The sequence below is a fragment of the Clarias gariepinus genome, chromosome 19 (assembly GCF_024256425.1).
Source record: "Clarias gariepinus isolate MV-2021 ecotype Netherlands chromosome 19, CGAR_prim_01v2, whole genome shotgun sequence".
In the NCBI taxonomy this organism is placed as follows: domain Eukaryota; kingdom Metazoa; phylum Chordata; class Actinopteri; order Siluriformes; family Clariidae; genus Clarias; species Clarias gariepinus.
This window is the reverse complement of record NC_071118.1, coordinates 10,932,765-10,960,259: the sequence shown is the minus strand read 5'-3', so window position 1 is coordinate 10,960,259 and position 27,495 is coordinate 10,932,765. Positions and strand designations below refer to the sequence as shown.

General features: G+C 36.8%; 2 protein-coding genes across 2 annotated transcripts in view; both read right to left on the bottom strand.

The window, feature by feature from the left end:
- Positions 1-2,111: 2,111 nt before the first annotated feature.
- zw10 (zw10 kinetochore protein) lies at positions 2,112-11,771 on the bottom strand. The gene is made up of 16 exons (XM_053479235.1): positions 11,589-11,771; positions 10,899-11,033; positions 9,955-10,056; positions 9,774-9,851; positions 9,369-9,528; positions 8,410-8,562; positions 7,445-7,639; positions 7,210-7,346; positions 6,932-7,114; positions 6,598-6,833; positions 5,301-5,372; positions 5,041-5,204; positions 4,702-4,832; positions 4,445-4,576; positions 4,159-4,361; positions 2,112-2,377 (listed from the first exon to the last, which is right to left on the bottom strand). The coding sequence occupies exons 1-16, from the start codon at positions 11,691-11,693 to the stop codon at positions 2,257-2,259; spliced, it is 2,307 nt and encodes a 768-aa protein (XP_053335210.1). The 5' UTR covers positions 11,694-11,771; the 3' UTR covers positions 2,112-2,256.
- A 2,473-nt stretch (positions 11,772-14,244) lies between these two features.
- The window catches only part of usp28 (ubiquitin specific peptidase 28), a 34,634-nt gene continuing 21,383 nt past the window's right edge, over positions 14,245-27,495 (bottom strand). The window contains exons 16-26 of the mRNA XM_053478397.1: positions 24,455-24,683; positions 22,811-23,113; positions 22,611-22,729; positions 19,366-19,635; positions 18,759-18,854; positions 17,581-17,759; positions 17,235-17,313; positions 15,779-15,858; positions 15,566-15,689; positions 15,150-15,345; positions 14,245-14,900 (exon numbers count right to left, since the gene is read on the bottom strand). Of these exons, the coding sequence (XP_053334372.1) occupies positions 14,728-14,900; positions 15,150-15,345; positions 15,566-15,689; positions 15,779-15,858; positions 17,235-17,313; positions 17,581-17,759; positions 18,759-18,854; positions 19,366-19,635; positions 22,611-22,729; positions 22,811-23,113; positions 24,455-24,683 (1,848 nt within the window). The 3' untranslated portion in view covers positions 14,245-14,727. The remainder of the gene's footprint in view (positions 14,901-15,149; positions 15,346-15,565; positions 15,690-15,778; positions 15,859-17,234; positions 17,314-17,580; positions 17,760-18,758; positions 18,855-19,365; positions 19,636-22,610; positions 22,730-22,810; positions 23,114-24,454; positions 24,684-27,495) is intronic.

Genomic DNA, 27,495 nt, shown 5'->3' with positions numbered 1-27,495 from the left:
GCCTCCAAAGAGAACTGATAAGCACTAACATCATGTTTGTGTTCATGATTCTGTGACTTTAGTGCAATAATCTTCTTCTAGTTTTGTTTACAGTAATTGTGTCTTCACTATGTCCTTGCCCTGGTTAGTTAATTAGGCTTGCTATAAATGACTTCTAGGAACCTCTGTAGTCTAACTAGGGGCTGTTGAGATTGGTGATTATCATTTATTTATTTCGATTTTATGACCGTGGTACGACCTCTGGTCAACATTCATACACTACGGGCAATTTGGGAACGCCAATTAGCCTAATCTGCATGTTTTTGTACTTTTGGAGAGAACTGGAGTAACCAGAGGAAACCTACCAAGCATAAGGAGAACCTGCTCCTCCAAGTACTTCATGCACACAGACCCGAGGCAGGAATCGAACCCTCAACCGTACCATGGAAGTGCAATGTGATAGTGCTAACTAAGCCACGATGCTGCCTTGCTAAAATTTATCTAAAACTAATCTGAGTAAAATACATGCCACGTTCTTTTCCCTATTGTTTTCATCTATTGTAGTTTTGATTATACAGATCAAATTTATTATAACTAACATTCAGCAAGAAATGTAAAGAAGAGTGCAAAGTACTATCATGTAGGTACACAACTAACGTTTGCTCCAGTTTTACTCTGTACACAGTCGCTGAGGAGAAAATGTTGTTATGGATGTACAGTATGAGTTCTTAATATTCTTAAAAATGATATTGCAATTGAAAGGCTAAAATTAAGAATTAAATTCTACAAACATGGCAACCTTCGGTGGGCGCTGTCAGAATCCGCTTCACCAACTGTCGTAAAAACGTCGCAAAGGCCAGTTTTTGACAGCATCCGAACCGACGCTGCTCAGGTTGTCTAAAGTGTCGTAACTGCTCTCAAAATTCCTAAGGTTTAAACGGAAATACATAATGTGTGACAAACATGGTTTCCCCAGAAGCTTCCAGTACAGAGTTCCGTTTACACCTGATCGTATTATGCGCCATATCTGGAGATGATTTTACCAGTGTAACAGTGTAAAGCGTGTACAACACAATAATATCCTCCGGTGGTCTTCATTGTCCCAGCTGTTACATGCGAACTATATATATATATATATATATATATATATATATTAACACAGCTTAGTGTATTAGTTTAAAGCAGTGATGGCGAGATAAAGCCTCATTTAAGTGTCGAGGCTTCACAGTCAATAGTTTCACCAAAAGGTTCATTTCATAAAGCTTAAATTATGAGCTCGTTATACTGACATCTAGTGGACAAATATATGTGTAGCAAATAGACCCTAACATCGCAGGCAATACAATACTGACATGTACCGTATACTACTGACAGTACTGTACACAGCCAACCAACTGAATCAATAATCAATAGCACTACATACGAACAAGTTTGAGGTCGACATCCGTAGCACTTCTCCACTTAGAAAAATTAAACCTTTTTATTGCACTTTTAAGCAATTTATCTAGTTACTTGGCATTTATTATATACATATTTTTGGAGGTGAGGGTGTATGATATATATGACTTGAAAATGCTCCAAAAACTGACACTACAGCATGTAAAAATATTAAGATACACGCAGAACTTTTCCCGTGTTCAGTGTTAAGCAATTGTACATTTTAAGCAGCCTAAAACTTTTTAGTTAATTGTTCTAAATGGCAGATTTTGTATTTTTTATTTGTTAAATCATTATTAGAGTTTTGAGCCATTCTGGAAAGTATGTATTAATAAAAAAAAAAAAAAATTATTTAGGGATTTTGTTCTTAAACTACAATTTCCTTAGACTTCCTTATTGCTGTTTTTTCATCACTTATTTATTAGCATCTTTGGAATTTCTGTTTTAGGTTCTTATATTCTGTGTCTTTCCATAAACTGGTTTTATTAATAATGTACCTTCTTTCTGAGCTGCATTTTACTGGTTGAAATGTATTCTTATTAATTACTGAACTGCAGATACATTGACTTAATAAATACTCTAAACAATTACACCTAAAATAATTGTTCACCTAAAATAATCGTTCACCTCTCACACCAGACACATAAAAAGAAGAATGGAAACAATTACAGCCTTACAAAAACAAACAGTCAGTTTGTGACATTGCTTGAAAAGGCATTTATTATTATATGTTACAGCGTAATACAAAAATAGAAGGAAGGGGAAAAAAATAAAGTAGGAAGAGCAGGTGTGTACACTTTAGTCCAATAACGTTGTTAAGTGCCTGAGCAATACGAGTCGTTATTTGATTTTATTGAGGGCTACAGCTCGTCGGTCTGTGTTTTGGAACAGAGCTCGAATTAGACTCTTCATTTCATTACTGGAGAACTCCTGTGCAAGAGGCCCTTTGCCCTCTGCCCACCTAGAGGAGAGAAACAGTCGGTCAATAATTCTGTACAACTGAGAATTCAAGCACATCAGCAAGCGTTACTCAGCCACAGTGCTACCAACATAAGCTGTCTCCTGCAAAATAGAAGGAGTAATGATGCTATTTTCATGGGTTGACAGACACAGCACGTATCTACTAGAGATGGGGAAAAAGTTAATCAGTCATGAATTGTGATTCTTTTGGTGCCCCTTTGTTGGTATGTGAGAAAACTACCGCTATATTTAAATCGCTATGAACCTTTTGAATAAAGCTTAGGTATAAAACTTTTTGCCTCATTCTTAATAAACCAGTAACAATCTTTGTTTCAAATCTTTGTGTATGAGAGTGGTTACGGCAAAGGGGACACTGACTGTTATACTGAACTTCCAGCCTCCTAATACAGTATGACTGCAAATCAATGCCTGTTATATATCATCACCCAAATTACGATGGGTTCCTCTCAAGGATTTTTTATATTGCAATCTCAGGATTTTTTTCCTTGCTATCATTGCCCCTGCTTGCTCTTCAGGAATTATATATATATATATATATATATATATATATATAAAATATACATATTTTTGGAGGTGAGGGTATATATATATATATATATATATATATATATATATACCCTCACCTCCAAAAATATGTATATTATATATATATATAATAACCATTATATAATATAATAACCATTGTTATACATTTATATACAGACACAAAGTACTGTGCAAGCATCTTAGGCACTATATTATACTGTATGCTGTACCAATTTTGTTATACTGTATATGCGTATCATGTCTGCATAATTATGTACAAAAATAGAGAGAAGCGAGTGTGACAAATTACCAGAAGAACTCATTCTCCAGCAAGCTGAAGAAAACCTAACAACTATTTTACTAATAGTACTGTGCAAATGTCATGGGCACATACAAAAATATGGCATAAGCAAAAGGTGCTTTAGAAAACATTTTTGCATAAAAGAAACTTCAAAGCAATAAAGAGTAATAAAATAAACAGTTTTAGACACAGATTTGTGCAGTTTTATAAGAAAACAGCTGTTAGGTTTTACTAATTTTATGCAAATCCCAGGAGCGTACATTAGGTTTTTAGTTTCCATCTGAAAGTCTGTCTTGTACTATATATTTTTTTTCTTTACAGCCATGCATATAATCTTCTGTAATGTTATTTATTTATTATTTTTTTAGTTATATATGGAAATACAGAATTCAATTTATTAAATTTTATTTGTATAGTGCTTTTAACAACTGTCATTGTCGCAAAGCAGCTTTACACAATCAAAATAATTATTTAAGTTTGTATGAAATGTGAATGACTCAAAATGGTCAGATAGTCCCTGATGAGCAAGGCGAGGGTGACGGTGGCAAGAAAAAAACTACCTGGAATGGTAATAGGAAGAAATATTGAGAGGAACCAGGCTCAACAGGGAACCCATCCTCATTTGGGTGAAACAAAAAGCAGGAATTGTTCTGCATTCATACTGTGTGTTAGGTGGCAGGCAGTTCAGTATAACAGTTTATGTTAATATGGACTCCAGGTAGTTATTGGAGGTTTAGGTAGACTTGTAGGAAATTCATGAATGATTTTCTACATAATTATGCAGACATGATAAACACATATGCCAAAATTGGTACAGCATATAATATGGTGCCTAAGACTTTTTCACAGTACTGTACATATATATAAATAACACATTAGGGTTTTATTCAAATTGATTAAACTGATCAAACCATGTGTAATTTGCTATGCATTACCTGTCCACTATCTCCTGCAGACTGGCCTGCAGCACCATGGACAGTTCTTTAAAGGTCATCCACTTCCTCACATAGACTGGCACTTCCTCCTGGTATTTCTTGTTCTTGGACTCATCTGGTAGCGGTGTGAAGACTAGCGGCCCTTCCTCTATGATGGTCTGGCAGAGTGTGTGCAGACGCTCTCCGTCTTCAGTAGAGATGTCCTGTCGATGGGATAAATCGTTTGCAAAATTTTAACTTCTATTCAACTCATATGGGTTCACACTGTTGCCATTTTGGGGCTCACCTCCAACATTGTGACTTTGGTAATCAGTTCAGAAATGGCGGTATTCAGAAGCGTTCCCATGGATTTGCAGTAAATGTTCACTGGAAGGACATCCTGCCAGACTTTCCCCAGTCGCTTTAGTTGGTGAATTACCTAAAAGGCATCGTCACTAACCATTTACAAACCAGCTCTCAAAACAGCCAGAAACCAATGCTACTGTATATCAAATTAATGAAAAGTATTTGAAAATTTTTGGTTTAAAGAGTGTTTGATCTCACTTGTCTAACTGCCTTGCTGGCTGCTGTGTAATTGTCTTCATCATCCAAATTGGAGAAGTTTCTGGCAGTGGACAGTCTCTCCAACATTTCTGCTTTCTGAACGTTCATCTGTGCCACAAAACACTGAGCGCCTTAATGAAAAAACAGAAAAAAATATATATATATTAAATCTTGCCATTAAAAACACCATGTAAACTTTAGAAGAGCTTCCACTACAGTAGTCAGGTTTAATTTAGGTTTCAATGCAGAGTTCTTGAGCATTCAGGAAAAATATTTAGGGGTTAAAAAAATACTACAATCTTATAAGAAATGACAGCAATAAAAATTTATAAATCTTACCCAGTTTTCTAAAGCCTGGGACCAAGTCAACAAAATAGGCCACTCCATCTTTCAAAGGAAGATGAGGTCTAAACTGATGACCAAGTGTCAAAAGATGGTGGGCAAGGAACATGCAGTTGTTGTGCTGGATTGCAGCTAAGTGAGGAAACTTAAGTAGGTTGTCTCTGTGACAAAGCAGAAACACAAACTCTGTTAATAAACAAGATTTTTTTAGGAGAAAAGTAAATGTATATATAATGAAATACGATGAGCAAACTCACTTGTGGTAGGTTGGAACCACATCATAGAACAAGTGAAAAATATTTCGGGTTGTGTAGAAGAGCTGGACAGCACTAGGAGGGGAAAAATACAAAACAAAACACCAAGACATGCGAGTCATATTCAACTAATAGTTTGGTGAAAGCCAAGTCCTAGCGCCTGAGGTTTGTTCTGACATTAACATAAATAAATTATGAAATTTGTTTTACTCATATATTTTTTTTAACAACCACAGACCTCCTTCTGTACTTTAGTCATGCAGGGAATTTTCTGTTGTAATCTTTACACGTGAACAAAAAATTGCCAGGCAGTTAAACACTAATGTTATGCAGGCAGCAATTTTGAAAAATCAGACTCACTCATTTCACTTCAACTGATCATCTCCCAAAGATTTGTACTGGAATACTGGCAGTTACAAGGATAATAATTGTACCATAGTTGTACAATGTATTTTGAATGAAAATATGTAGCAATTTTATTCGAAATAAATATGAATTATAATTAGTTTAAGACTAATTAGGCCTATTGTTTTCCTAAGAATTTTAAACCCCCCAACCATTCTGGCTTTTCTGGGGGTCTTAACGGCCGGCAGGTTGGATTCTGCTGCCATTAGGATGTCTGAGAAGAGCCCAGGGCCCTTACATGTGATTCTGCAGCTTATACATACAGCTTACACTCTTCCTAGGGAATTTATACATTGTATTTATATTATAGTTTATCACCATTAAACCGGGCCTATGTGATTTAAAGACATTGAGGCTGCAAAATTTCAGAGGGATTTTTGATATCTTAAACAGGTCACAGGCTGTGACGATGCCATAAACTTGTGCCGAAAAGTGGTTAATAACTTTCTGTGGTACATCATATTAAGAGATATCACGTTCAGTGACACCACATTGAGTGACATCATAGTGTGATGCATTTTTTCCAGCATCTAATAAAATTAGTCATAATGGTATTGGTATGTCCCCTTTAAATGCATGTGCCCACTGTGCCTATTGTCTTTCTGGAGCACCGGGGTGGCAATGGCCAGGGTGCTTATGTCCGCTCATTGTTGCTTGCAACTATATGTGGGTATTAAATTTATTTAATTTGACACCAACTGAAAAAAAATGAATATAATGTCATTAATGCAAAGCCAAGGAAGCAAACATTAGACAACAAACATGACTTTGCTGATATCGATCTGCCTCTGGAAAAAAAGTTTTAAGCTAAAATTATATCAAACTTTTCCCCTTTTCTTTTAACAAAAGGCCCAAGCTGTACCCATCAATACTGAGCAGTGTGCCAGAAACATACCACTGGGGGGAGCTGCCCACTGCCTCAGACAGGGTTTTTATTGCCAGCTCGATCAGCTGTTGCACTGACTCACTGATGCGACACACAGGCAGACACAGAGTGCGCTGGCCCAGCTGTTTCTCATTCTCCAGGATCTGCTGATCACACTGGCCACTCCTCTTTCCCTCCTGCTTCTCTTTGCTCCCTCCTCCATGGCCTGGCAATTTAGGGAGGCTGAGCTTGTAGTCTGGAGAGATCTGGGTAACATTTATGGGCCGGTCAGCCAACTATGCAGAGCACTTACGGGAATATCTGTTACAATTATATAGACGCTAATGATGGTCACCGGCCTTACTTTAACTGTGTTATGCATCTCTGAAGTCATTAGTTTCCGGGCAGCTACAATGACGTCTTGGCATTTCTTGCTAGCAAAATGGCAGTTGACATTTCTAGCATACTTTAAGAGATCTGTAGAATCTCCAGACAGGTACCCCATATCCTTTAAATGACTTTCAAAATCTTCAGTTTCTTTAATAACCTGGAGATTACAACACAAAAGCCAAAAAAAATTAAGAAAACCTCTACACCTATTGCAACATTACAAGTATTACAACTGTAGTAAACAGCAGTTACCTTATCATAAGATGCAAGCTGGCTGCTGTTAGTTGGTATGGAATGCAATAAGCTTTCCCGGATGATGCAGTCCGACATCTCCTCCCATATCTGGTCTCCCAATATAGCAGACACTTTCTTTTCACCAGCTGCTATATCTACGCAGAGAACAGATAAAAAAAAATTACTGAAGAATTAAAACCCTAATGATATATATGACAATATTTATAAAAGACAACGTGATGTTTAATTGTACCGAACAGATGTTTGTGCAGGGTCTTGAGCACTAAAAGGATTTTGGCATACACATCTGCAGGTGTAGGGCGCTCTGCTTGGTTCTCTTTGCTCTGTAAACTCAACACTGTGCCCACCTCAAGGTGCTCACTCACCTCCACCTCCAGGGATGGGTACACGATGAGTGGCTTTAGCACGTACTTTAGTAGCACCTGACCTGTGGGTGTGACAGTGACTCATCCATAAACACCATAAACAGTTGTGCTCATGAATCAACATATCCTGGCAGAATTTGTGAAATATTGGGGTTTTTTTTTAAACAAGACTAATCATGCAAAATACTTCTCTTTTACTTAGAGACATAACTTAATTGGGTGTGCCATTTGTAGATCATAATATTAACTGAACTTACCCAAATGACCCTGACCAAGAAGTTTACAAACCTTTGAATGTTTGGTCTGATGATATACACACAGGGGTTTAAATGGCTTTTAAGGGTGGGTTTCTATAGCAGTGACCTGCTTCACTGCAAGATCAGGATACAAATATCCAGCGCAAAAAAAAAAAAAAAAAAATCCCTGCACATTTCATCCAGGACTGATTTTGAGCCATGGGGAAGGCAAAACAAATGTCAAAGAACCTGTGAGAAAAGGCAGTATTCTTTTTAAATATGGAAAATATATAAAAACATGTCCAAAAAAAGGTGTTCTTTTTAAGAAAGATTTCAGATACACCTGCCAAGAACGTTGTTCATAATGCAAAAAAACTAAACAAAAAAAAAACTCAAGCGTCCACATACTGGCTTCTCTACAAGAAAAAAAGGGGCATATATATTTCAATATATCACCATAGAACTTTCTGCATGCTTAGTCTCATTTTCCAAGGATGCCAATATTTCACAACATTTGCCAAGGTATATACACTGTGATTAAACATTTACATTTCATTAAACTCTATATATACAATTATTATTATTATTATTATTACCAAATAGTTTGATCTTTTTGGGCAGCTCTCCTTGAATAGCAAGAGCCTGAAGTACACTGGAAAGTAATGGACTGGGCATGCCTTTCTCCTCTTTAGATTCTCCTCCAGTTAAATGAAGTGCTGTAGTCAGGAAAGACTGCATTCCAGTCAGTTCTGGGAAAATAAGTCAGGTTTGAATGAAGACTGAATGCTAGACAAAAATGTGTCACAAATGAAATTATTTTAATACATTGTAACTGTTTCTGCGAAACTAAACCTGTACATAAATAGAGTAAAAATATAATTATTTAAAGATTTAAGATGATTTGGTTTAGGCTAGAATTTCCAGCAGATTCTATGGTTTTCTCCCACCTTCCAAGACCATGGAACTAGATGGACTGGTGATGTTAAATTGGCATTCCAATTGGGGTGTATACCTGCCTGGAGCCCAGGGTAGGCTTTGGATATTTCAGAATAAAATCCTTTTTGGAGATGAACAAATTAATGACCTCTTTAACTTCAAAATATGGCCAAAAGTATGTAAAAACCTGATCATCACACCCATATGTGCAGGCTGGACATCCCATTACAGAATTCCATACCTTTTGCTGTTATAATAATCTCTATTAGTTTGGGAAGGCATTACAGTGGAGGTATGCACAAGAGTATTGTCATAGTGAAGCATAAAAAAATGCTTTCCATCTGGGTTTGTGGCAACAATTTGGGAAAGGTACCAATAGATTAATTTGAGAATAATCAAAAAACTGAATATGCAAAAACTGTTTATTTAAGAAGATCAAAATTCTAATTTGTAAAAAAATACTATGACAAACATATGACATGATCTTTTCTGGAGTGCAAGGCCAAAGACATGTTGATCGCCTTGACATTATCAAGATATTAACATTTAACATCAACATCCCCCCTTCCCTATATTAAATTTCAACAAGTTTAGTTTACAATTAACTGTTTATTCTAACCTTTGGCAGGAGGTAGCTTCCATACTGCCAGTTGCTTCCACTCCTCTCCGAGGTGATAGATGAGGTTCTCTCTCTGTACGGTGATCTCTGAGCTAAGAGCACGAAGTAACGGTAGATCTTGAGTGTTCCAAGCTTTCAAGGCTTCTACACTGGCCTGTGCCTAAAAAAAAAAAAAAAAAAACACAGGTCAATGAGTGAGACAAAAGGAAACTCTCCTACCTGATTTAATAACAAGCTGAAATGACAATAGTACTGTGGGTATATAAAATCTGTCACAATTGGTAGAATACGTTACACACTGCTTTCATGCAAGACCTACTGTACATGTGCTACTATCTACAGTGAAGCGAGAGAAAAAGACAAAGCATATGCAAACTGAAACTATACTGAGACATTATTACCCACTTTTCCAAGCTGTTTGGCCGATGTCTCGTATTTCTTCTGCTGCAAGGCTTTGTGATACTCCTCCATGGCTCTATCAAACTATACATGCAAAAATCTAATTTATCTTCTTATGCATGAAAAAGTACTTTAACACATGGAAAGAAATGTATTTCTAATTGCATTTAGAAGTAAACTTATTCACCTCTTGTAAATGTTGGAGCATGTTTATCACCGCAGTGTTCTTTTCAAGCTGCTGTTTAAGTTTGGCATATTCTGTCACGGCCTCATGAAGGTTCCTCTGCACCTGGACGTCAAGACATTCAAGAGTCATAATCATACCTTACATTTCTGATCTTACATTGGCTTGGCTGTATTGTACTCTTAATTATAAACAAAATTATTCTTGACTGCACAACAGTCCAAATGACCTATTCACAACCAAAGTACCTTTGAAATTGCTGTAAATCTCATTCAAGCAGTTTGTGCATAATTTGGACCACGGGCAATAAAACTGTTATAAGCCTTGCTTAGGTGTCATAAGTAGCCAAGTGGTTGATCACAAATGCTTATGATTTTTTAAGTCCTAACATTCTCAGGAAGACATTTTCAAACATGTGAAAAATATTCTCTTTATATCATTTTTAAGGTTATCCCACCTTAACTTATCCATCTTAACTTAACTTTTGAAACTATTTCAAAATCTGCTTATTTTTACATCACATCCATGTTGGCCATTGTGTGTTGTAGTTACAAAAATAGTCAAGAACCACCAGGGTCCCATTACTGCTTTTAATATTGAAATGATAATGAGTGTTACTCTGGAAAAAAGTACATCAGGTGCAACACTCTACTCTACATAGCTGACACAAATCTCGCATATTGAGTATAAGTACAGTGTATTAACAACTACCCACGGGTATCTGTCCCACCCCTTTAAAAAAATCTGTCCAGGAGAATGATGCCATACACAATCGATTAACTAGAAGGGGACAGTTCCCTCCTGCGCTACCGCTCCAGTACCTGTTTATTATAAAGTAAAAAGGATGAAACATGCATACTGACTAATTTACACCTGTACACCTTTCAAACGTGTGCAAATACCTGGTTATTGTGTACATTGGCACTAAAAAGGTGTGCTGATCTTACCTCATTGTCAATACAGCTTTTGAGGAGATCAATGTCTTTGGATACAGATTCCACCTGAGCCATGAGCTCTTCGGCTGCCTCCATACTAGGTAAGAACTCACTGTACTTCTTATTGATCATGTCAGATACCTCCTCCTAAAAAAAAAAAAAAAACGAAAGAATTGAAAGGCTTTGGAACTAATATGTTGTGAATTACAAAATGATTTATTGCCTACACCATATTGCAGAATAATTTTCAACAAGCAAGACATGGTGCATGAGATTGACCTTTTAACAAGAATAAAAGGTCTTGATGATTTTGGGGGAAGTTAAGTGGCTGTAAGAGGCTTAATAGACAGCTTAACTATAAATGACGACAACCAGTTAAGTGTGACCGATAATTAAAAGACGGTTGCTCGCTAATCAAACCAGTGAGCTGGCAAAAAATGGCTTGCAAACATATTATTAACAGCATTAAATACATAATGGATATAGACTAAATGCAGTTTACTAGCGCAAACATATGGCTTATTTCAGCACAGCATATCAGAGAATACATTTAGTTACCATAACCTACAATTAGCAGGCATCAAGTTTAACTAATTTGACATGTTTGACGAGATGTCAAAACAACTTTAACGTCGAAGTTAACAGTGACAGCTAGCAAGCACAGCTAGCTAACAAGGTATGCTTAAACCCAAGTTTGTTTACCTTGGTTTCCTCCACCTTCCGAGATAATTTAGATATTTTTGAAGCAAGGTCATCTTTTTCCAATTTCCCCGAGCTCGCAAGCACTTCTGTAACAAACGAAGCCATTTTTAACTACGAATTTTCTGCCAACTCCAAGCTTGGTCAAATCTTACTGCTACCCGCCATACTGCCCGCGCGCGCAAGTCCAACTGGGAAATGGTCCGTTCTGAATGAACCGATTCATAAACCATGGGAGTCGGTACCTTCAAACACAAAGGTATTTCCCAGACTATTTGAGAGTCGGTTCGTAAGAAGGAATCGAATTCCCGAGCAACTGTATCATACGTGTCATTAGGTGCAGGGACATGGCATATGGTCGTAAATACAAGTGTGAGTCATAAATTATCCGCACTCTGGCTGCAGTATTTATTTGAATTGAATTTTAGGAAAAACAAATACTTCACTTTTTGACATAATCCCCTTGCTTTTCAATACACTTTTTCCTTTTGTCAACAAGCTTTCATATTCCCCACGAATGCACCGCTGTCTTTCTTTTCTTTTTTTTTTTTTTTTATCATAATTGCCCTTTTGTCTGCCTTCAGGGGACCGGTGAAATTCTGATGGAGAATGATCAGGACTATGTGGATGCCTGAACACAATGTCGACAGTATAGGCTGAAGTACTGTATGTGCATTGTCATGCAAGATAACAACGCTCTTGGATAGCAGTTCTCTGCATTTAATACAAAGTTTAGGCTTCAGCTCTTAAATAAGCATCTCACTGTAACAAGCACTGTTGATTGTTGAAACTTTTTTCCTGATTATGTTCCAATACTGGCCCTTGGAAATTCAAAAAAATGTAAGCAGAAATTTTCCAGCTGATGATTGACTTTTGAACTTTTTTTTGTTCGGTGAATTTTGGTCGGATTTTTCCGTCCCATGCTCACGCTGTTAGTGATCCATGTCTCCAAGTCTCGTCACCAGTAATGATTCACTTTCAGAAACCTTTCCCTTTTTTAGAGTACTGGTGCAAATTATGTTTGCAGATATCCAAATGTTTCTGCTTATGCTTTTTCGATAAAATTCAGTTCTTTCATCACCAGTACACCCTCAGACCAAAAAAAAAAAATCACCGCACACTGTTCTTCTTTTGTGCAAATCACAAGTGAGGCATCCATATTTGCTTGCACCGCAGTTACAAATAAATTGATGTAACATGTTCACACCTGCACAGTAGTGACTCGGGAAACAGGTAGGATAGTAGGATATTAGTTATACAAACCAGGTCAAAAACTCTGTTTATTTATTATATTTTATTATTATCTAAAAAGTTGAACACAATAATGGTTTACGAGAATGCTTTGCGTCAGTGCATCTTAAGACATATTTAAAGGTCTAAATCAGTAATCAGAATGTTACGTTTAAATCCCATCACTGCCAGAGAGTCATTATTCAGCTATAATCAAAACCCTTGTTTGCTCCTTCTTGTCTGACACCAGTGTTCAACCTAAATGCTGGAAGGGCAAAGACCCATAATCACATTTCAAAATTTGTTGGTAAGCCTTTGCAGGAAAGTAGAACTTATTATTACAGTCAAAGGTGCTAAAATCTGGAATGAATGATATATGAATGTCATTGGTCAGGCGTCCACAACATTTTGACCATATGTTCTATGTTTTTTCAATTTTGTGTATCTCACTTATGTATAATGTGATATGAAAGAAAATCGCATTCAGATTATGCTCAATTTATTAAATAAAATATCATTTTATAAATATATTAAAAATAAATAATATAAATAACAAATATGATCAATTACAATAGAAAAAAGTATTCAAATGATTTCCAAACATTTTCTAAAGCAATCTCCCTAAACTAATGTTAGTTAGACATTTTATTCTTATATATCTCAAAATAATCACTGACTATTCACTCACTTTCTTTACCGCTTATCCTATACAGGGTCGTGGGAGGCCTGTAACCTATCCTGGGGCTTAGGGCACTGGGCAGTGTACACCCTGGGATGCCAAAAACATCGAACAGCACCCGGGCACACACACACTCACTCAAGCACTATAAGCAATTTTCATTTATTTATTCATTCGTCTTCTATACTATCTATCCTTTATACAGAGTAATGGAGGCCTAGAGCTCTGGATAAGGTGCCAATCCATTGCAAACACTCACTCACACACCACAAGCAATTTGGAAATGCCAATTATGCCAATTATCCTAATCTGCATGTCTTTGTACTATAGGAAAGCAAACTCCACGAACACAGACCTGAGGCAGGAATTGAGAAACCTGAAGGTGCAAGGCCACAGTGCTAACCACTACGCTAGCATAGCACCTCAATCACTGATTAGTTCTGTGGGCAAGATGTTCCATTTTCATTCTACCTTTGTTTGTCTCCATTTCCCCAGTGACAAAAATGGTGAGTGTGATCTGTGGCAAATTTGACATTGTTTTAGTGGAATGCATTATTGGTTGCTTGATGCTGAGGAGTCAAATTATAGCATGTTTTTCCATACTTTCTGTCTATTTTCTTGAATTTTGAGAATTTAGTGACAGTAAAATCTACTCCACACAGGTTTACTGGATTGATAGTTTGTCTATGGTAGATTAGAAGAAGTAGAACAGATGGAAGAACAACAGTATGAATGACAGAACTTCTGGGGAATAGTACAACAAAGTAAAAGAAAGTTTATTGAGGGTTAGCACAGACTTAGAACAAAGAAACAGAGAGGTGAAAAACCAGCATAGCAATCTGAAACATTATGACTATGGTGACTACGGGCCATTTTCACTCCAATGTCATTCTATAGCACGTGTGTGAGAAAAGTTTGCCATTTTTTTTCTCAGATACCTGGCTTTCATAATGAAAAGGTATTCTGTGCGACAAAATATAATCTGACCGATCTTTCCTGAGATCAGACACATTAAAACATCATGACATGACTGAGCCATTGTTCTGCAAACACCTCACTGTGTATCCAGTGACATGTCAGGGTTGACCAATGCAAGATAAAAATATGTATAAAAAAGACACAGCTATATATTTAGTGCAACAATATTAGAAAACCAGTGGTTGACCGTTTAACAAGATTCGGTGGCTAAATCGTGGCACATTACGAAGGTAACCATGATGTCACCTTCAATGCTCACTTCACTGTAACAACTGATGTGCTATAGATGGACTCCATGACGGCGGCTAAGCGGCTACACAGGTCGTGGGGTGACTTTCTCACTTTGGGTGGCTCTTTCAGCACCACCCTTTCAGCAGAGCAGTCCAGAACCCTCGGCAAGAACTCACTCAGCTTCTCCTGCTGGGAATCTGTCATACACAGCACAAATACACAGAATTTATCAACTTAAGCCAGTGTTACACTGTGTGATTACTGTATGATCCATATCGTTTTCATAATCAGATAATATTTTGGTATATAAAATGCACAACCACAGTGGTTTAAACAGCATGATATGATCTTCCAGAGCACCAGCTAATCTAAGGTTAATCCTCCTTAAGCAGCTTCACTTTATTCAACTGTAGGTTGATATCACAGGCTGAATGTTTAAGTCTCACCGTTCATTTCCTGTTCCAGGTAGGAGCACCAGTGACTCCTGATCGCCTCAATAGCATCCATGTCCTCCTGCGTGACACTGTCTCTGACCATAAGGTGCATGCAGGGGATGACGCAGTCGTTCAAGATGACCACGCCCTCCTCCACGTCGCTCTCTTCTCCATTTTTAAAAAGTGTTGCTGCATTTTCATTAAGCTCCTGCACAGTTTGACAAATATTATGCATATTAATGGGTGTGGCATAAAGCAAAAACTTGGAACTAAAAAACATGCAGTTAGAGAAAAATAATCAATTTACTTAAAAGATTAGGGAATTTGTAGTGCATTTTACACAGAAATTCACTTAATGTTGTGGAACGTCCACGTGCTAAGTTTACTGTACTAATATACAGTCATATGATATACAGTATATACAGTACCTTTAGGCATTTTTTCCTGTAAAGTCCTATAAGGTTGTGGTCCACACCTCTCTTTTCCCCGCTCTTAAGCAGAGCTGAATTGTCTTGGTAAGCATGTGCAAGATAAATCAGTGCCTCTCGAATTCTTTAGAAAACAAATATGACAATCATGAGTGTTATACTTTTAGAAAATTCTGTAGTGAAGGTCAATGAACCATCAATTACTTTACATACTTTCCATTTTGGTATTGTTCAAGGCCTGTCAGCAGGTACGCAAACACAGTCTTGAACATGCTGTAGTCATCTTGCCATTGCTAATGGGAGAAGACAAGATTATTAGTACAATATCATTTACGTCAGTTTACATAAAAAGTCTCCAGAAAAAAAAAATATATAATACTGATGCCACAATATGCTGAGATCAGTAGCTTCTTACATGCTCTTGAGATACAATAGTGCCTGTTTTGTTTTTATCCCTATAATAAAAGTCACCTTTACGTATACACTTACTGAACACTTTGTTAGCAACTAATAACTAATACTGGACAGGGTCTCCCTTTTTTTTAAAACAGTCATAATTCTACATGGATTTACAAGATGTTGGAAACATTCCCTTAAAATTCTGCTCCATGTTGACATGACTGCATCACGCAATTCTTGTAGATTTTTCTGGTGCACATTTAAGCTGCAAATTTGCTGTTTTACAACATCCCAAAGATGTTTAATTTGAGATAGCCCTTACTTTATGACAGGCGGATTATCATGCTGGAAGAAGCCGATATACAGTAAAGTGGAACGGCCATTAAGGGGTATAATACAAGATACTCAGACAGGCTGTGGCATTCAAGTGATGACTGATTGGAAAAAATGGTCTCAAAGTCGCAAGACAAAAAATTTCCCATACAGTAGTATTAAACCTCCTCCACCAGCTAGACCACTGATACCCAAGGCAGGTTGGGTCCATGGATTTATGGGCCTATGGGTTTCCTGTTGATATTAAATCTGACCAGACCATCTGGGTGCTTTAACAAAAATTTAGGTTTGTCAGACTAATCTATGCTTTAATAGTAGTTAACTGTTCATTTTTGTTGAACTTGTGCCCACTACAGCCTCAGCTTTTTCTGAAGGGCCTGGACAAGGTCTTCTGCTGGTGTTGCTTATCCATCTCAAAGATCTGTCATTCTGTCAGTTTAAACCATCCTGACCATTGCTAACGTTTCAGATCAAGGCATTTCTTTCCGCGGTAGATGTTTTTTCTTCATTAAACCATGCTCTGTTGTAACTGTTATGTGTGAAATTCCCAGGAGATATAAATACAGAGCCACAAATGCTCAGACAAGACCGTCTGGCACCAACAACCATGCCACAATAAAAAAAAAAAAAGAAGAATTGCTGAGTGATGCAAACATTATTTAAAGCTGTTGGCCTGTATGTACGTGATTTTATGCACTGCACTGCTCCCATGTAATTGGCTGATTAGAAAGAGTGAGTAGGTATACAGGTTCCCCCGATAATGTGCTCAGTGATTTTACTTATACTGTAAATACCATAAACTATAATGTTACGTGAAACTTATTTAAAACCACACTACTGGTAAATTCTTAATGGTGGCTTTAACTCGTCAAGCATTTAGTATCATCACATTAGCTAAGATAAAAAGAAAAAAAGAAAGAACTATCTGGGATTTTACCATGTACTCCTCCATATCCATGTCTTCTGGTTTGATAAGACGAAGTTTGTTTCTGGCCTCTCTCATGATACTGATAGACCTAAAGTAAGTGAAATTAATTTACAGTGTATTTTACTAAAACACCGAATGCAAATTCTAAAAGCAATTTATTTAATTGGGGTAGAACAACAACAAAAAAACAACTTAAAAAAACTTTTGCTGTAATTCTCTGTCATCATGACAAATGATTTTGAAGATGTATTAAGTTTAATAAAGATACAGGAATAACCATTGCATGTATCATTCCTGTTGCATGTAAATAAAACATCCAATTTAGTGAAAAACAAAGAACAAAAAGCTGAAATACCTATCATCAAAACTCAAGTTTCGGTCACCAAACTGCTCCAGTAGAGTTCTCTCAATTATGCGGTCAGGAGCTTTATTCTGGAACAAATAGACCAGCACATGCTGAAGGCGAGGGTCCTGCTGGGGGGTGATCTCCTCCTGAGACAACGCATACAGTCTGGAGTACTCCTCTCGAAATGCCTGGAGGAAAGCCATGTTAAACTATGCATTCGGGAAGTATAAAGATTGCAAAAAAGTATTCAGTCAAAATTTTGTAATTTACTTATACAGGATTACTATGAACCAAAAACAAGATCATTAAACAATTTTTTTGAATTGTTTCAGGATAGGTTTAACAGTTTTATGTTTGGTTTATTTTAATCTTATAATATAAATTAATAATAATGTATACATTTCATTATATCAAAGATATTTAAAATAGTTAGGATGTCAGTTTTTGCAGCATACTGTACATATGACATGATTCTAGGGACACATACTCTTATGGAAATAAATCCTTTACAAATTAACAATTTATATATAATGTAAAAACTACTGAATTCATTTTAACATAAATTCTCACAGGTGTATTGCAATGCTTAAGTTAACATATATTTCAAGGCAATTGGCCCAAAGTTAGAGAAGATATGCTACATTAAAATTTAAATGGAAAGCACCTTTCTATCATAAAGAAAATGGACCTTGGGTAAATCATTAGTTTAGGGTAAATCATCTCAAAATTCACAGATGGTGCTTTACATTTTTAAATACGCGCTTAAGAGTGTGCCGTTAAAATCTACTTAATAAACGCATTCTCACATCTTAAAACGCGTAACATGGTAACATGGTAACAAGTAAAAGTTTTAGTTCATTCCAACTTCAACAGATGATTTTTTCAAACATGCTTATGAACGTGCACGAAGCCGTGGACACATCTAGTATCGAAAATTTTGGCATCGTTTGTATTGACATTAACAGATGCAATGTTAAACTACAACAATGATAAATAATATAATTATTCTTTTCAAAAATTATATTAATTGAATAAAAGTATATAAATAACATATATAGAAAATGCCAAGCTCCGCTATCTAGTTTTCAATGATGCATATTAATGTACAGAAAACAAAAGTAGTGGCTAGTCTTAACACTATTGGCAATTATGACAGCAGTGTTTAAAGTGTCTTGAACATACACTACCGTAATAAGCCCTGCTTCAGGACCTTCCTTGTCAAAGACATCTCTGGCTTTAGCTATGGCTAGAATAACACCCTGCATGGCTGGAGTAAGCATCATCTGTATAGTCAAGAAAGGAAACAGAGAGAAGTTTGTCAGGAGGCATTATCAAGGCAGTGCCTTAGATAATAGAACTTAGAGTGTTAACTTTTTGAGGATCTTGTATTTTCACAGTGACAACAAGTTACTGTATGCTAGTTATCAATCTACAAAACGACGACTACAAATTACGTTGAAGGTATTAGTTGAAGATTTCGAAGCAATCAAAATGAGCAGGTGCGACTTAAGGACAAAGGCATTGCTCATTTTAGGTAGCTCAGGGCTAAATCTCACCAGCACCACTACCAGTGGTCAGTCAAGTGGCATTGTGGGTAATCTAGGAAATCTATGTCGATATGTCACGATGTCAGGATACATCAACATGTTTATTAAAACAACAAAATATCGTAATAAAATAAGACATAGATGCCTCTAAAGTTTATGTGTTAATTATTAAACCTGCAGATGACTATATGACATTTCACTATTATACCAATGTGATTTCTTGTTTGTAGTTGTTCAGGGCTATTACCTCTTCGTTATATCCATCTGCATCAGAGAGCACCAAGATCTTGCCCACATTAGGGATCTCTACCACCGAAACCTCGTTCTCTGGTTGTGCGGCCTCGGCTTGGGTATCCTCCGCTGATGAAGTCTGTGCTTCAGCTTCTTCAGGCTCTTCAGCCTCAGGTTGTGGGTCTGACACTGCTTCCGTTTCTGTCTGCTCACTTACAGTCTGGTTAATCTCAGCCTCTGCTTCTGCTGTCTCTTCTTCTTCCTTATGTGATGGTGATGCAGGACTCTGAATGGGAGATATAAACATCTGTTCATGTTTTATGGTAATTTTGAGCAGTGTTGTGTTTTTAAAGATGGTTATGAGCTTATTAAGTTAGTTGCATGCTAAATATTTCTGATGCTAAGGTTAAAGGGTTTATACAATATTAGGGTAAAAAAGCAAAGTAGATTCTATCCAATTTTTTACATTTACAGCAAAAGCTGACAGCACTATGGCAGATAAATTAAAACAAGCAATGGTATGGTACAGTTGATCCCTCTCTTCTCTTCCAAATCAGGACCAATCCTTAGCTTGACCAAATACGGACGGGGTTTTTTTTACAGTATTTTCTTTAGAAAAGCATAGTAGTGGCTGACATAACCTTGGACAACATTGCAGGTTTTAATTTAGCAACACTTTGGTGACTGACACCTGCTCATGGCAAGTGTGCTGGCATTAACTGCTCCAGACAAAATATTATGTCTTAAGTCTATAAAAAGCAGTATGTGTACTGACATTTTGAAGTAGATGTGTGTGCAGACTAAATCCCTCATTTAAACACACACATACACACATATATGAGGGCGTTTAAGTCCAACCGGGACATGTGATGGAATTTCCCATAAATAAAGGCATAAAGCTAATTGACATTTACAGAAGACATCAAGCGTAGTACATTGATAAGACTTTTATCTACAGTAAAACATATTCCTAGCTGAGGTGGCTCATAGCCCCGTCAGTCTTTCACTTAGTCGTGAACATTTAGCGAGTGGAACACCTGATTCTTGAAAACATGTCGCCAACTTGCAGCAGAGACACATCTGTCTGTCGGAACTATACACACAATCACTCATAAACACCACTTGCGTATTAAGGGACTTCGCCTGTACACACCCCCTGTACATTCCTGCCTACAGGGATATTAAAGCAGTTTCTGGGACGCCAGGGTTTCAGATGTGAAGCAGGCAGTCATATCGTGGCTGTAAGGTACTGAGAAAACTTTCTACCTTGATGGTATCCAAGCACTAGTGAAACACTGGGATAAATGCATTAGTGTAGATTAGTGGGGATTATTTAGGCTGTCATAACTCATAACTGATGTTCTGTTATTCTGCACAATCAAAAGTCCAAGTTGAACTGGACTGCTCCTCGTAATAATAAATGAATTTATAATTCTGCACACCTCACCGGGATAAAACATTAACTGTAGGAAAAAGTAACCACATCAGACCGGAGCACACAATGAGCTTTGCATCCCATGTTCTCGACATTTCAATCCTAGAAGTTTCATATCTGATCACCAGCCTTAAAGTAAACACTGGCTGCTTCTGAGAGCTTTTATTAATATTTAAAATGCACACTCTTATGAATCTTAAAATCACATCCCAGGTCTCAAAACCACAATAACGTCTCACCACTAGAGGGCAGGACTCACCACAAAAATTCTGTGCTGAGCAAAGAAACAGATGTATGGAACTCATTTAACATCACACCCTGTTCTCTGCATTGATGCATGAAGTAACACTTAACCCTGTGAACTAATGACAGAGCTTCTGTGCATGATTAAAGGTAAGCAGCCTATTTACATGCATTGGTAAAAAACTAAAGGACTAAAAGGGACAAGGACTTAATGCAATTGCATGTTCGTGGACTTGTTATGAGCCTTAATTTAAATTAATTAATTCCATTTAAACAACTGCACAAATGAGGACTCATGTGGTTTTAAACAGACTGCAGCAGGTTGTGGTGTGTTTAGGACATGCCTCTTACTGTGTTGGTGAGATTACGGGATAAATGGAATACAGAACTAATTACAAATGATAAAAATAAAGATCCACTACATTTGATACCTGACCTTATAATTGGTTTTGATGGCATGTATATAACATGAGTAAAGACGCACAGCCCACTTTAATATGGACTTAATTACTCAATCAGCCAACACAGGAATCTGAGGCTACACTGGGCACAGACTAACTTAAAACCCTTAAAATTCAAGCGGCACAGGTATGTGCCAGCAACACGGCATGGGCCAATGATGATAAATATTTATTTTTAAGTGTTAATATGGAAGACTGTGTGTGTATTTGGGTTTTCGGATATGACAGGTAGAACAAAAGTTATCACTCACTCACTTATCTTCTATATCACTTTATCCTGTATTCTGGAGCCTATCCCAGGAGGCTTAGCGCACGAGGCAGGGTGCCAAACCATCGCAGGGCACACACACATACACTCACACACTCATTCACACACTACAGGCAATTTGGGAACGCCAATTAGCCTAATCTACATGTCTTTGGACCGTGGGAGTAAACCGGAGTACCCAGAGGAAACCCACCAAGCACGGGGAGAACATGCAAACTCCATGCACACAGAGACGGTAATGAAACCCGGACCCTGGAGGTACAAGGCAACAGTGCTAACCCAAAAGTTACTTTTATAAACTGTAAATTTTACCACTACCAGAATATGGGAATGATGTTGCAAAAATGTAGAATCCTCAAAATATATTGCATACTATTATTATGTTTGGTCATAGAACAACATTAAAAACACGTGATTATGTGTATCTGTGCTATTCTTTGCTTATGTGATCCATTTTTGTATTTCTTGCTCAGTCATGTTTAGGTAGTTGTTTAAAATGAACTAAAATTCAGTTTATCATATTGCCTGTCTTGTGCTGAAAAAAATTATATGTTACTCTATACTGCACAATCCTGAGCCCTGTAAAAAAAACAGCAAAACAAATGATGGCTAAAATGCCTTGAGCTTTAGATGGTTAGTAAAATACCTACAATATCTTCCACTGTTCAGGTTCGATATATTATATATGACATTTCCGTTATTTTAATCACCACTTGTATTTTAGCTTCAATAATCCCTACTTGTTTTGATGAGCAAGCAACCCAAATACAATTCCTCTGTACAGTAACCTGCATGCTGTTTCCAGGAGCTATCTAAGGGGACTATTTTTAAACAGGATCAACTGACTGGTTTACCTGACTCTCATCCAGCTGGCTGTCGGTCGGACTGGGAGAGGTGGCATCCTCAGTACCCTCCTTTACCCCCTCATTGCTCTCTGGTGACAAATCAAGAGCTGCCATGCTGGTTGTGGCCTCTGGAAAGCAGAAGCGCCGTCATGTGATAAACTGCAACAGATGCAACCAGTTATGTTACCTTGTCTGGAAAAGTAGCTGACCTTCTGAATCCTGGACCGGCTCCTGTTCTGCCTCTGTGGTCGTCACTTCAGGGTTCTCATGGCTGTCTTTTTGATCTGGTTCTGGATTTGGATGCTCTGGTTCAGGAATGGTCTCCTCGTTGCTAGCGTTAGGCTGCACTGTGGGAACCTGGGGCTCTTCCTGAGGCGCATGATGGAATTGCTCCTCCCATTCCCTCAGTTGCTGCTGGAACCAACGGTTGTCCTCACGGACGTAGCGTTTGAGTACGGGTGGAAGGGAGTCCATGCCTTGCAAAACCTGTCCTGTCTCGTTGTCTGTGTCCTCTGCCGTAAAACACAAATGAGACGGTAAAACAACCACTAGTTCAGAATATATACATGCGCTGGATGTTGTACGACACTTGAAAAAACCTCCAAGAAATTTTACAGAAAAAGCTCTATTGATTAATACAAAGCAGCCATTTCAAAAATCTTAAACCCCACCAATAGCATAAACATGACATAGTATAAACATCTCGGAGTACAACCTTATAACTCAACACACCCCCGTTAGCAGGGGAGGCACAGGCCAAACGCTGCCCTTTATAGTGTTTCGAGCAATCCACTATCCTGTTACCAACTGATATACTAAAAATACAGACTATTAATACCAACAGTGCGATTTCTCTCCTACTTTTTCTATGCTTGAAAAAACTACTTCTTAATTGCCAAAATATTTTCATGCTTGGATTAGAAAAATAGAGTTTAAGCCCTGCAAGAAGGTGATTATTTATTTATGCAGGGTTTTTGGTTGCAAAGAAGCTTGCCTTGCATATAAAGTTATTTCATTTACTTTTTTAAAAAATATTACTGTCCATATACAGTACATTTAAATATGATACTTTCAACTATGTAAGAGACATAAAAACTATAACAAACGCGAAGAAGCCTTTCAAATAATGAAATGGTTATGTTCTGGCTGAAAATATGATCTTTATAAAAAAATAAATGACTGTAAACAGATTACTAAAAAAATTAAAATCAAATCCACTTTATTAGGAACACCTGTACATCTAGTTATTCATAGAAATCCTATTAGGCAATCATATGACAGCAGCGCAAAGCATAATATAATAATGATTTATATCTAGTCTATCAGGTACAGATCAAGAGCTTCAATTAATGTACAAATTAAAACATGGTTTTCGGCATGGTTGTTGTCGCCAGATGGGCAAGCTGGATGTGAGGGCAGAGGAGAATGACCAGATTGTTTCAAGCTGACAGGAAGGCTACAGTAATTGTACCACACTACACATCGAACCTTGAAGTGAATGAGCTACAACAGCGGGAGACCACATCAGATTCCACTCCTGTCACCTACGAACAAGATCCTAAAGCTACAGTGGGCACATGTTAACTGAAACTGAAAGGGAAAAGATTGAAAAAAATATTGCCTGTTTTTTTTTTTTTTTTTTTTGCATATAACAATTGTTTCAACTCCTAAATGAATGTTCTGAGCATCCTCCTAGTAAACCACATGGATTATAATAAAATGCTGCTTAACAGCCCCCTTTTTGACTTTCATAGTAACAAGTCTATAAAATGAACAGCTGGCAGGTGCAAAAAATATTTTAATGAGGAGTAGACTATGTTCGATATAGCACCTCCAACTACATAAGTCAATACCTGCTATGAGGTGTGGCAGTCCGTCATTAATGTACATGAGGCAGTAAGCACTGGCATTGGTCATTCCGCCATAAGAGTCCCGCACCAGCTCCTCCCAGGACGACTCGGTCACCATCACATCATTGTACTTGAGCCAGCGTTTATGAGAGTGATCGTAGATGTAGGCCCAGTAATGACCAGCAGATGCCTGTCCCTCATGAACAAGAACTGCATGTAGCCTATACGGTACCTGAAAATACCAAGAGAAATATCAGTCTCAGTCTCACTGAGGTTGGCAATATTTTTTATTTGAAGATTTTCATAAATCAAATAAAACATTCACCCCATTTTAGTGGCTTTTACTCATTTCGAGCTTTCTGGCAGATAATTTAGCTTCTTTTTAGAGATAAATTATTCAAATTTACAGTAATGATCTGTCAGTAGAACAAGACAAGCTTGAAATTAGTTAAATAAGTCTAGAAACATGCTTTTTATGCTGATCTCATATGTGGTTTACTGTAATCATAAAATATGGAATACTAGATAAATGTGACTATATTCAAGATTGTTATATATAGATATGTTTTGCAGTGCCCATTAGTCTTAGGTTACTGTTAAGACAAAAGTATATTTTTTTAAATCCCTGCTGCATTGTTTCATCCATTGAGCTACAGTATATTAAAGCACAACTTATAACATGAATATAGTTATCTTGATCAGGTGTGAGCGAAGTTTGCTTAGGTATATTTTTATATAATAAAAAAGCTGTTTATTTTTTTACTTTTAAAGGCATTCTTATTTTCCTTTAAGAATGCCTTTCATTAGATAAGAAAGTACTGAAATCATTTTCAAGCCTGGATCGATTAGCTTTTGTGAGCTTGGAAGTGTTGTGGAACAACACAGCAGTGGACATTGACTATGACACAACCACGATTGATCATTTGTGTAGAGACTGATGTGACATCCTGCATTTCCCTGACTTCCAGTCACAACCGGGTCTTGATATGGTAAACTATTTACATGATCAGCAATAACATTAACACCACATAACATTACCACATTATTAATGATTATCAGTTATAGACCAATAAACTGGTGAGAGGATCATGGGCACCCGAGGCTCATTTAGGCCTGTGAGTAGCAGAAGCCATCCTGTCCAGTCAAAAAAGTCAATGCACCACAGCTTACTAAAAAAAGGCAGTTCTGGCCATGTATCAGAACCGCCGACATGCAAAGAACTCTGGGTCGCCGACCTTGCTTCCAAATTCCCCAGATCCTAATCCAAAGCAGCACCCATGAAACACGCTGGACGAATAAGTCCAATCTAAGGGACCACAACCAAAAGCGTACAAAATATCCACTACTAATGTCCTGTTTTCAGACAACACATCATCCACCCAAAAGTCTTTTGGTATCATGGCCTTAAGGGTCAGAGCTGCCCTGGCAGACAAGTGGAACCTCAATGTTTTTTAAGGTATATTTCAGTCAAAAACTCTGCTGTAGCTATAAAATCATATTTAATACCAGACTTATCACATTTACTACTATTATACAGACTAGGAATTATATGACATTAATGTGTGGTGCTCTGGCAAACAAGTCAGATGTGGCTGAATTCTAGTAAACAGTTAAAAATTAAGAAACAATTAATAAATAAAATCAGTAATTAATAACGATTAGATTTGTGTCTATAACATACACTGATACAACATTATTACATAAAAAGAAAAACTTTATGTCCCCAAAATGAAAAATGTATGTAGTAATATTTCATCAACAATTTAATAACAAAAAACATAACGTATAAGTTAAAAAATAACTTTGGTAAAATGTTACAAACAGCCAAAACACAGTATTTGTGCTAATTTAATTTTTGGTTTATGTTATATATATAATGACTAAAATGTGTGTGCCAAAGAAGCTACTGCTGAAGTTTATGCAAAATTGAAGTAAACAATCTTGCTTTCCTAAAAATTTCAAGTGCCTACAGTAACTTCAGCCTTTTTGGAGAGATGATTTTATAAGTGCTCCAATAATGCTCATTTATCAGTCTATCAGTGTTTAACTGTCTCGCTTGAAACTATTATAATTTAACAGTGATTGCATATTTCTTAATGAGTATTTATACTAAAATTGGTGTAAGCTTATAGAAGCATACAGTATGACCTGCAAAAATTGTTGCTTAAATAGTTTTTTTGGTAAAAGCTGAAATGCAAAAAATCTGTAGTGTCTGTAACCATGTCAAATTCATGTTGCAATATCAATATAAAACAATTTAGCATTTTACTTTTTCAGTTTTTTTGTCTTTTCATATAAATCTAAACTGGCCAAGTTTTATCTAAATGACAATTAAGATCATTGAAAGATTTGAATTTAAAAAAGTTACGAACACTACATACAGGGGCACAAAATTTTATTTTTCAAACGTGTTTTTTTAATCTGATAAAAATAGTAATGTGTATGCATATTTACAAAAAACAAAGCATGGATTGAAGGATAAGAAGCATTAAGTATTATTAAAAATGGAGTTATATGATCCTATCTAAAAATTCACTTTTTGATATATGTGAGACACTTTTTTAACAACAATACCAAAGGCTGAGGTATAAATAAAAGTCAAAATGTATAAAAGTATAAAGTATAAAAGTGGGTACAAAATAGACATTGTTTTCATAAATGTAAGTTATTTTTAAAGTTAATTGTTAAATTACAACCTAATTACATAAACATCAGTTAATTTCAGTAGTCTTGAATCTTTTGTCCATAACCCTTTTGGTGGGTATCTAGACATTCTCGGGGGTAACTAGACTCTGTTTCTTCTTCTTCTTTTTTTGTAATCATATTTTACAATTGTGTTACACAGGTCTCAGAGCTCCCCTGAAGTGTGTGTGTGTGTGTGTGTGTGTGTGTGTGTTTGTGTGTGTGTGTGTTTATGTGTGTGTATTAATTCTCCACCAGAAATTCATCTCAGACAATGCATTTTCATACCTTAAGCTACCTTTATTTCACTACTCTTCCAACCGCACCATTTCAGTGTCTATGTAAATTAACTAATGCTGAGC

Coding starts and splice junctions, on each gene's coding strand:
- zw10 (XM_053479235.1), bottom strand. CDS start 11,693: ATGGCTTCGTTTGTTACAGAAGTGCTTGCGAGCTCGGGGAAATTGGAA. Junction 4,833..5,040: donor CCCAGGCTTTAGAAAACTGG/GTAAGATTTATA, acceptor TTTTTCATTAAG/GCGCTCAGTGTTTTGTGGCA. Junction 4,362..4,444: donor CCAAAGTCACAATGTTGGAG/GTGAGCCCCAAA, acceptor TCCCATCGACAG/GACATCTCTACTGAAGACGG.